Source organism: Meleagris gallopavo, chromosome 14 (assembly GCF_000146605.3).
Source record: "Meleagris gallopavo isolate NT-WF06-2002-E0010 breed Aviagen turkey brand Nicholas breeding stock chromosome 14, Turkey_5.1, whole genome shotgun sequence".
Taxonomy (NCBI): Eukaryota; Metazoa; Chordata; class Aves; order Galliformes; family Phasianidae; genus Meleagris; species Meleagris gallopavo.
Genome location: NC_015024.2, coordinates 11,351,850 through 11,363,005, shown reverse-complemented (window position 1 = coordinate 11,363,005; position 11,156 = coordinate 11,351,850). Strand labels below are relative to the sequence as shown.

At 43.0% G+C, this 11,156-nt stretch overlaps 1 protein-coding gene across 1 annotated transcript; it reads right to left on the bottom strand.

The window, feature by feature from the left end:
• Positions 1–295: 295 nt before the first annotated feature.
• Positions 296–11,150, bottom strand: SLC25A20 (solute carrier family 25 member 20). The gene is made up of 9 exons (XM_010718616.1): positions 10,981–11,150; positions 10,380–10,472; positions 8,354–8,481; positions 6,082–6,172; positions 5,335–5,452; positions 4,130–4,202; positions 3,460–3,569; positions 1,903–2,027; positions 296–1,465 (listed from the first exon to the last, which is right to left on the bottom strand). The coding sequence occupies exons 1-9, from the start codon at positions 11,083–11,085 to the stop codon at positions 1,403–1,405; spliced, it is 906 nt and encodes a 301-aa protein (XP_010716918.1). The 5' UTR covers positions 11,086–11,150; the 3' UTR covers positions 296–1,402.
• Between the last annotated feature and the right edge of the window lie 6 nt (positions 11,151–11,156).

The window sequence follows — 11,156 nt, the reverse complement described above, 5'->3', positions numbered from 1 at the left end:
AAAACATCAAATCCTTTCCACAGACAAGAGGGTTTATTTAGCATCTGGCTTTATAGTTAAAGAGCTTCAGCTATAACAGCACCTCATGTTTGCCTTTTGAGTCCTGCTAAGTGCAGAACATTTATTTTCCAGTATCACTTAAAGAACCAAAAACCTGAAAGCTAAAAGGCAAGCAGATAAAGATTAAAAGCAGTAAGGCACAGCCTATTTCCCACCGACATCTAAGAATTAAGAATTGGAAAATTTTTGCCAAACGAATCATTCACGACCAGACAAAAAGAAACCAAAGCACACATTCAAGCCAAGCAGGAGCCAGCTTTATTGAGTTCTGGTAACACTGCAACAAAATCAGGAGAAAATAAAAGGTGCTTTTTTTGCCTCTTAGCATTAGTAATTTCTCAATTTAAAATGTGATAATGTTCAATAACATTACAAGAAAACGGAGGAACAGAAGTTAGAATAAAATTAGACAAGATTGCAGAGCCAGTGTCACCTTCATATTTCCCCTTGTGTCAGAGTAATTGAGTTCCTAGAAGTCCTGTTAAAATTTCTTAGGTGAGGGATTGAACCTCCAGGATGCAGCATTTGACGAATCAGGTACATCATGGGCTGCTATGAATCATGCTGTACTTGTAAAACCACATTTGGGATATGTTCAGTGGAAAGGAAAGTTACAAAGGTGTTTCAGAGGAAAGTTCAGGTGAGTCAAACATTTCCCCACTGGCTACCTTAGTCAAGTTTATAACAAGTGTCTGAGCACAATTCATTTTTCCCTAGTTCTATAGAGAAGATCAGTGTGTAATACCCTGTTAAGTACCTGTAATACCTATCAACCCACCAAAACATAACTAATCTCATCTGCTTTGTTCCTTATTTGCTGCATCATATGCACATAACATTAAAATGGCTGTCATCATGCAAACATCCACAACTGAAAATACTGCATAAGATGAGAACACTACTTGACACTGCTTGTAGATACTAGTATGTGCAGCTGCTAACTTAGGCACTGAGAGTAAAGCACACACTGCCTAACAATTATTTCAAGCAACTTAGCATTAATAGCTACATGTCTCTTCAGTAAACAAAGAATTTATTTTGGAAGTCTCCCCTTCTTCCATAAGGAAGTACTTAAGGTGTAGTGTGTGTTAGCAGCATTACTGCTGTGGTACATTGGCTCAGAATACAGGTGTATCACCTCTAGCTCTTCATCAACTCTACTTCAGAGTCATGCCTTATATTTCTGAATGGCACATAGCACCACCTAAAGAATGTGAGGAAGGCAAAAAGGTATTAGACAAGCAATCATTCCTGAAACTTCAAGTGATCATTCATTTATTCCTTTGAGGCAGACTTGCACTCTCTTCCCTCTCCTCTCTAATTTCCAGAGACTTCGTAATCTTCATAGACCTGGTACAATCCAATTAAGAAACTTCATAGCAACTTCAAAACCAAGAAAACATGCCTGGAAAAGAGAACGAACAGAACAAATAAAGATTCCCATAACCTATTACAAACAAGGCTTTAGAATGCAGCAATATAAACACCTGATGTCTCTATTTCTTCATACATAGGTACAACATCTAATCATTTAGGTTCATTATCTATTGAAGGAGAAACCAGACCACATTTATCCATGCTTTTCTGTGTCCTACTGGTGGACATACAAGCAGACAGAAATACTGTGCTTTAATGCACAGCTTAGAAGGAAGATTCAGTTGGTGCTCCCCCTAGATAAAGGTACATTTTGGAACCTGGATATCAACAGCCAAAAGCACCTAGTTACGAGAATCTCACCGAGATGGTAAAACAATAGGCAGCTTGTCGTCTCCTCTGCAAACTACAAACATTCATTATGGGTGGCAATGTCCCCAAACCCATCTGGAAGTGCAGTTTACTTACTGCATTAGCAGGAAATGCCCTGATCATGACTGCTGTGAAGCCCTTATAGAGAGATGCAACTCCTTCCTCTCTGATAAGTTCTCTCAGCACATCTCTGAAGCCATTTGGGTATTTTCCTGGAGGAGCTGCAAAAGATACAAAACACATTAGCTAAGATATGCAGCAATCAGAAATACTTCAGGCATAAGTGATAGTAAGGATTTTCATCAGGTTCATACTGCTAGACAACATCAGAATCCAAGCATTGCTTGAAGCTGTGTTGTGAAAACATCCGCTTGGGAAAATGACCTTTTTCAGTCAAAAGCAAACAAACCAAACCACCAGCTCAGTAAACAGAAGCTAAGAGCTCACCATCAACACAAAAAAAATCTACATAATGAAGACATCTTGGACGGAGGAGGAGAAGAATCGAAGAGAGGAAGAACAACTTTTGTCAGGATTGGATCTGTGAGCTGTTCCTTTCGCTGTTGACGACAGCTCTCACAAAGCCACAATTAGGAGAGATAGGAAGGTCATCAGTAAAAGCTGATGAAGCTAGTTTATAAAAAACAGAAAGTGATCTTATCTCATGCCCCAGCCAAGAAGCACAACAAACCACTGGGTATTTTAATGTTGATGTTACACAGATTTGCTCAGGTGTTTAAAAAAAAAAAAAATTCTATTCAAGGAACTGGTTCTTCCTTCTCCTGACAGTTCTCTGGAAAGCACTCCTTCTACCAGCCCTTTGAACAAGTACTCCACTAAGCAACTCAGTCACATAGAACCACCATAAAAACCACACCATCCATAAAGCAGCACTGCAGATTAGCTCTGTGGAACAAGGACCTAAAGCTGAGACGTTTTTCACATACAGCCCTCCGTGATGCCAATGACCACAGCAGCCATTATTCACAGAAAAAAAGTTTTCTTCACTGGATCACCATGATCTGTAATTCACAAGAGATGTCTAGCAAAGAGCTAAGCCTGCAGACAGAGACTACAGGAGAGCTTCAGTAAAAGTATGCACTGAAAAAATACTCGCAGAGAAACCAACCAAAAAATTGTTAAACTGATAGAAAGGCCCGGGGCCATCCTTGCTATAACTAAGCCACAGATGCATAAGAGCAGATCTGTTAGTCCAAAAGCAATACTCTCAGCAAGGCAGACACAGTTACTGTAAATTTTACACAGTACAGACTAGGATTTACACAGCCATGTCTGAAGTGAAATAGCAAAGCCCTTCAAAGACTTACATTTGTAATAAAACAGTCACAACACTTGGTTCTATTATGATGATTTCCATGCTTATGTTTCAAAACAGGTATCTAAAATGGGGATCATTATATTAGTAGGGGGCAGAGAGAAAGAATTAGAGCCAGATTTGACAACAGTTTGCAAGGAAACCAACTAAAAAGCTAGAAACACACTCTGTTTTTTTGTGTATTTGTCTCAAGCAGCACTCAAGATACGCTACCTCCCACCAAAGAAGATGCTCCAATGGCATCTTCCATCACTGCCCACTCTATTCCCAGGGGCACTGTGCTGAGTGTGGCCATGACAATCTGGCATGCTACTCACCAGTCTGGAAACGCGATTTCAGCACATCTGGTGGAATGGCAACTGCCCAGTTGAAGATTCCAGCCAAGCCCCCAGCAAAGAGAATCCTCGGCGCACTGAGGTCACTCACACTGTGCCAGGGTTGGGGTGGGTGGAAAATGGAGGAGAGAGGAGGAAAAAAAAAAGAAGGAAAAAACAATGCATATTTTGACTAATGTGACAACCAACAAGCCTGGCTGATAGCCAGAAGGCTGCACAACGCTGCAGACAGACAAGAGCGCAATAATATGAACAAGATGACCAAGAATTAGAGCACTCTGCAAAATGTGCCAACTCCAGCCCAGAAGTTTGAATCCTTTCATTCAGCAGCACGAACAAAATGCTCTGCAGTGGTGGTGATGACAGGGACAGAACACAAGACAAAAAACAGAACAGACTTCTGCACACACAGAGGGGTGGAAGAGCAAACAGACCTATTCCAAGTATTCTTTACTTGGCTAATAAAATCCAGGGCTAAAATTCTGAGCGAAACTCAGAATATTGTTCTGCCCATTAACTCCAGACCAAAAAAGCTCTAATTGCAGAGAGTGACTAAGTTTTTTTTCTTTTATTGATGCTGCTCTAAATCTCTTTTTAACTAGGGAAATTAAATAGCAGGTCCAGGAAAAACTGACTTTAGGATTTTACTAACCTCTTACCCTCAGGGGTCAGAATGTTCTTCAGCCATTCATATGTCATGAAGTACATTCCACTGGCTGGGACATCTAGAGGGTAAACAACAAAATCTGTGAGTGGTGGAAAACAAAATGAAGCCTGGAGACACAGCAGCCCCATGCCAGTTCAACATCAACGCTGAATAAATCCAGATTGCTCTTCTGAGCATTCTCTAAAACCAAAAAAAACTGTCATTTTAGACAGAGGAACCTGAACTTTCCCAAAGAGAGCAGGTGCTAAAAGGCAAGAACTGGGAAAATACCTGTTCTTGAGCATTTCTGTCAGCAGCCCTTCAAATAAGATTGTAACATGGCCATTAATCCATGAGCTCCAAGCTTTCTTAACTGCTCCACAGCAGACTAGATCAGTTCAGAAACTTTAGCAGTTTAGCACACTATTTGTTCTAATGCAGCCAGATGTTTCTGTTCTTGATGGGTTTGATTTTGCTTTGTTTTAAGATACTTTCATAGCCTATTCTTAGTAATACCTAAACTGGGCAATTAGTCTCAGCTACGGACCCTGACAGAGCTGCTAGCTTTCCTAATACTAAGAGAATCAGATGACAGAACAAGTTCCTCAACTGAGATATCAAAATACAGACATTTCACCTTGTATTTGGAAAGCACTGACCCAACACAGGGAACAGTCTAACCTTGTTCAACAGGAGAAAGTGCCTGAAGATTCACTGTCTGGCATAGCTACTTTGTGGCTGTTTTTGTGAAAGGGGTCAGAACATCCTAGTCTAAAAGTCTAACCCATACTCAAGAGGTTAGAAAGCAAACTGCTATCATCGTGTCTTTTAAATCAATCAGCACTATACAACAGTCACAGACAGAAGTCACAGTTCTTCTTCCAAGAAAGGAAAAATAAGCCCACTTCTGCATTTTTCTTTTCTTTTTGTTCTCAGCACCTGAGGACTTTAATTCCTCTTGGCTTCTCAGATCTTAATTACTTCCTACATCCCTCTGATCTTTGTCATCTAATCTCTTCCTCACTCACTGAAAATCTCATGTTTATTTCTCAGTCCCTTTGAGGCACTGGAGTAACTGCAGACTGCAGAAAAGGATAAAAGAGTGACAGAAAGCATCTCCAACTGGCTAAAGTGACAGCAAGACCTACGTCAGGCTTCTTATCTTCAAGTACCCCAAGCTGAAACAGCATCAGAACGTTTCCATCAGTTACCTCTCATGAGGGTGAGTACTGTCCCCTTGTACACGCCGCGAATCCCAGCCTCGCGGTACAGCTGTTTTGCACAGTCCAAAGAGCCACTGTATTTAGTTTCACCTGTAGCTGCCTGGATCTGAAGGATTAAAGTGACAGTTTCTGGCTTGTGAAGGTTTCTGGCTGGTGAACAATCATTCAGCTAATAATTAGAAAGCCACGTGCATGTTTCCAGAGAGGAAAGAGCACATACTCATTCTTCAGGCACTCCTACATATGAAGCCTCCGCATCATTTCCTCAAAAAGCACTCTCTCATTCAAGCTGAGGATATGTTTACTGTTCCATGCAGTAGCTAGATTCTCCCCTATTTTTCACCACTCTAAGTTTAAAGCTACTGAAGACAGTTAGGTAATCTTACACTCACACAGACAAAAAGTAGCCTCTGAATAATTTAGTAAAGTTCAAACAATTTGTTTGTGTATAAAACTTTCACGATAATACGACATCTGTCAGAACTAATGTGAACACCCATCACCATGCTAATGGAATTCGAGAGAGCCTGACATAAGCAAACCTTCTCATCTCTGCTGAAGACAGTGTTTTCATTTGTTCAGGTTTACGTTTTCCTCTAGTGTTTTAAAAATCCTTCAGGAGGTGTACAGCCAGCAGTCACCCAAACATTAAAAGCCTGTTCCATGGATTTTTAAATACTTTCCTCAGGAATGACCACTAAAATTAAATTCTTGTCACCATATCCAATGCCTTACCTGTAAAAGGCACTTGATTCTCTCTCCTGGAGCCATGATTGCTGTTGTGAACACTCCTGACAACATGCCAGCTGCAAACAGCTGAGGATATCTGTGCAGAAAAAACAGAAGTGAGACACTAACGCAACACAGTACATAGGAAACGAAGGGCAGAAAGACCCCTGAATCACAAAGTTATTCTCTTTATGGAAGGCTGGTAGTGGAACTAGATAGATATGCATTTTCTGCTTTTGATCAGTGCAGAAGTACCTCATCAATGCATAATTAGACCTAAACATTTAAGGTCTCTGGGATTCAAAGCCCTGGTTCCCACAGCAACCATTAATTCAGGTCTGCACATCTACCGTATTTGCTAATATTCCTTGCACTTACATTTTTTGCAACAGCATTCTCCACTGATTTTTATTCTCAATACTCTCTTCTTCTTGCAGTCTCCCACATTCTGCTTAATTATCTCAGCTTCCACATTTATTCCTGCTTGTACAGCCAGCAGCCTCACTTCCATAACCTCAGTCTCTCAGTTCTTCAGCCTGTGCTGTAGTCAAGTCTGCCCTACCAGCCTGCCATCATCCCCACACACATTGCAGCTGCTCTTATGAATAAGTCTGTTATAGAAATCCCTTACAGAGGCTGACTTTCTCCATCTCAATTTTAACATCCAATCTCCTGTTACCTTCCCTAGTAAAAAGATCTAATATCTTAATTTAAATTCCACACCTTTCACTTCCCTTCATTTGCCCAAGGGATGGTAATCTGTTCAGGCTTTCCAAACCTTACACCTTTCTTTACCCCTAATTTCCCCTTAATTTTCTCCACTCCCATCTTCCAGACCTTTCAGAGCTTCACCTGCCACACTACATGTATCTCCTACTCAGACTAAGCTTTGAGTTTTCTAACTCACCTTGAGATTATTCAGCCCCAGAAAAGACAGAACATGCTCATCAGGTTTTTTCAATCTCCTTCCTTCCAAAACCACTCTTCAAAATCAATATTGCTATCCTGCGTGCCTCAGGACCACAACCAGAGTGCTAAGAGCCTGACTTTTCTGTTTGGCCTGGCCATCCTTGGCGTGCAGTATCTCACTGTGCAAAGGCAGCACCTACAGTTGTACACAATGACAGATCCACCTCTTACCTGTTGACCTTCGTTCTCTCTCTCCTGCTGCTCTGCCTGGGAAGAGCTCTACATGAACAGTCCAAAGACTGTGCCACGCTTCACTTGCTCCATTAAAACTTCCCTTTGATACAATCTGTACAAAACACAAAGCTCTAGAGATGGCTGGGCTGCTGGCAGTAAGCCCACAACCCCTTTGTTTCCCTGTATTCTCAGTTCCTTATCCACACTCCCAGTTTCACTCTTCAGCCTTGTCTGCAAAGTTGGTAAGCCTGACAGCAAGGAGAGCAAGCAGCATCAAGCGCCCCTGCCTTGCCTCCCCAGGGTGATGGAGGCAGAGGCAGCTCGCTCCTCGCCATCACAGCAACTCGAGCTGCAGTGCCAGGTGCACCCAGCAACAGCCCTGCCCAGTCAAGGCTCTAACAGAAACCATTCCTCCCCACCCTGCCTCGCTCAGCTCAACACACTGAACTCCTGCGTTCTGACAGGGCTCCTATGCATTGCACAAATAATAGAATAAAATGTTGCTAAGCTACAGTCCTATTCTGGACAGCTATAAATCACAATAGAGCAAAGGAGTTAAGGGAGGACTTTATGGATGAGGGCTTTCCTCAAGCTTACGTTCACCTGGAGAGAGCAATATAAAGTTTTCTCAGCTTCCCTTCTCTCAGATGTGTCTAAGAGGAGGGCTGCTCATAAACACTGCTTTTCAGAAATTAATAAAAAGCATTTCTATGGCTACTGTTTTATCGTAAACTAAAGCAGCAAAAGTCAAAACCAGGGAAAAGAAATAGGATTCAGGAATGTCAATTTTGTCAAGACTGCCTGACCATGAGTTTCCATTAATAGTGAGTGTTGGAAGGCAATTGTTATATAACTCACTCTGTACTCATCTAAAATGGAATTGTTCCTTAATGGCTCTTTCTTGCGTAGAAGGGGAACTGCATGGCACCTGCCCACTTGGCGTCTGTTTTTAGCCCATGCCATCAGTCCCACGCTTCCAGAAGCATTAAAACACACGAGCGTTTTATTTTTTAGAACTATATTTATAGCCTAGGAGAAAAGACAAATTTACACCACAAATCAAAGCACGACAATGCAGGAAGCTGCAGGAGCCTTACAGTGCTTTCCCAACTGTCCACTTAACTCAGGAACTCACGTCAAAATGTCATCAGGTTTTTTCTGTTGGAGTCTTTTTCCCAAGCCAAATCCAAAGAAGCACACAGCAAACATGGGTGTCACCCCGATAATAGGGGCTGCCATTCCTCTGTACAAGCCTCGGACTCCCTGCAGGAAACATTATTGTAAGAATTACTTGTTTTTGCATAAGCTTTGTGCACATTTCCGTTTACTGAAAAGCAAAATGCTACAGTATAGGATAGTATCAGCACATCAATCATACTAATGAGAATAACAGGATCTATTGCTCATTTATGATTATATCTGTTTAACTATTTCAGAGGAAAGCTATGCTTCCCAGGAAATACTGTAATCTTCTTGGAACCTTTCTGTTCCAGTACTACTCATCCTGTACTTACATCTCAAGTACAAAGATGTTAAGTTAAAAGCCACCTGAATGACAGTCCTATTGGTTTGTGTTGAAAGTCCTCCCTTTCAGATACATACAAAAAATGCAGATGTGCTTTATCAGTAAGATATCAAATGCAGTAGTGTAAACTCCCATTGCTGAGCCTGAGAATGCTGGATCAAATCCATGGTAAGGGAAGAGCCAGGGACATTGATGCGAACTACTTCACTCCCCACACTAATTCAATTTAGAATGAATTCAAGAGCAACCTTTTTCTTTTCCTTCCGTAAGTCGAAAATTTTTCACCATAAACATTTACATCCTTGATGTTTCTCTCCACCAGGCTAAACATACAGAAAAATTCTAATGCAGATCCCAGCAGCAGTATTTACTTCATCTTACCTTTGAACTGAATATTTTTCTTATAAAAAGGACTTATCTTTCTAGATAAAAGCTACATGCACAAGTTAAATATTTGCTAGTTCCATTCATCCTCTCCCCTCCCCAGAATAAGTCAGTATGTCCCAATGGGTGTTTGTAAGTGTAGAGACAAAGCCGGCTACAATGAAATCCAGCCTGGCTCATGAAGATCAGACTCTTCTGCTCAGTCTTCCCATGAACAAATGGAAACAAAAGGCACAGAGGTTCAGCAGTTTTCCATGCAGAAACAGATGAGCACTGAGTAGGAGTAGAGAGGCAGCTTTACTCGACTGAACTCGACATCAGAAGGCTATTATTACAGCTCAGCTCTGACGTCCGTGCTTCAGCAGGGGTGTTAAAAACTGCGTGGAATTCAGAGCTAGTAAAGTATCTCTGCTTTGTGGGAGAGACCACAGAAGTGAGGCTTGTTTTGGTTATATAACCACCTGTGAAATACCGCCACAAAAGTAGATTTCAGATAGGAGACAGATTGTTCATTTCATGGAGAGTTACCTAACAAGATCCAGTGGTCAGAAATCAGACTTAACACAAGTAAATGAACAGCAGGGCCTTAAGGTCGTTATTTCCCAATGGTAAATAGCTGCTGGAAAACCTTAGGAAGCAGTTAAGTGGACTCCATGTCACTTCGTGTCTTTAAACCAAGGCTGCGTGCCTTTCTAAAAACAAAATAGACTGCGGTTCAATCATGTGATTCAACTGATTCAGGAGTGAAAGCCATTGTTTACCTTTTGAAGGCTAAACAAAACTACTGCAAATGCTCCACAAAAAATATATATATACGTATCTATTAACTCAAATGAATATTCCTCTGCCTTCTCACAGATGGCATAATACAACGCAGAAGAAAGTAAAAGCACTGCTTGAACCAACAGAAGTCACTGCCTATTTTAGAACTTCCACTGCCATCTCCAAATACCAAAGACAGCACGAGCCCACTGCCTACAACAAAGCCAATATTAAGTCTAGTCCTGTACTCTACAGACATTAACGTTGTGCTATTTTGAACCACAGGAGAGATTTGGAACGAGTGGATATAACGAGATCTCCCTTCAAGCTGTGTACACTGATGAAAGTTTTTATTAGAGTCAATCCAACCGATAACCCGGGACTCCAACAGTCTCCAGGGGGCACTCCCACACAATTCCATTCCTGTGACGTACAGAACAACTGACGCTTTTGGCAGGGGTGCAAATGGCACACATGAGTGTGGCGGTACCTCTCCAGTCAGAGTCTTCCTGAAGCAGTCAAAGGTCCCAGAATAGAGCGGCGGCTGGCCGGGCTGCGGCCGGGGCTGGGTCTGCAGTCTGACCTGGCAGCAGGGGACAAGAAGACATTGCTTTATTGAGTATTTCTGCCCCACCTTTGATTGGGAGAGCGCTTCACTGCGACCACTGGGCAGCACAAGCTGACTTTGTGATGCCTGCAGAGCATTAGCACCATTTATTCTCTGCAGAAGTTAAGAGAACGAGTGTTAACTTCTTTAATAGCTAATGTATTCAACTAATTAACTGCTGAGACGATATTAGGCTACAACCCCACGCGAACGCTCCGGAATTAACGCCGCGTTTCGGTAACGCTCGCTGAGCGCCGACTGTGGGGCCTCCAGGCCGACAGGGGGCGCTCAAGGCCCGCACAGCCCCTCCGCGAGCCACGCCGGGAGTCGTAGTCCTCGGCGGCCCCGCATCTCCCGTCGGGAAGCGTAGTCTTCCCGCGCCAGTGCTGCCGCCCGGCGCGGCGCCCGCTGGGAAATGTAGTTCCTCCCGCCACTTCCCCGCCCGCTCCCGCCGCACGGCCGGCGACTCCGCGCCGCCCCTCACCTTGATGGTGTCCAGCGGGTGCCCCACGAACACCAGGCATACGCCCCCGAAGCCGCCGGCGAAGAAGTTCTTCACGGGGCTGACAGGCTGCGGCTGTTCCGCCATGGCGACGGTGGACGAGGGGCGCGGAACAGAACCGGGGCGCAGCTTCCCCACCGAACGAGCGCCGCCCCTCC

Excerpts from the sequence above, each read along its gene's own strand:
- SLC25A20 (XM_010718616.1), bottom strand. The coding sequence starts at position 11,085 with ATGGCGGAACAGCCGCAGCCTGTCAGCCCCGTGAAGAACTTCTTCGCC. Across the intron at positions 8,482-10,379 it reads GGAAGACTCTGACTGGAGAG|GGAGTCCGAGGCTTGTACAG; the intron begins GTACCGCCACAC and ends TGTTTCCTGCAG. Across the intron at positions 1,466-1,902 it reads GGGCATTTCCTGCTAATGCA|GCATGTTTTCTTGGTTTTGA; the intron begins GTAAGTAAACTG and ends TCTCTTTTCCAG.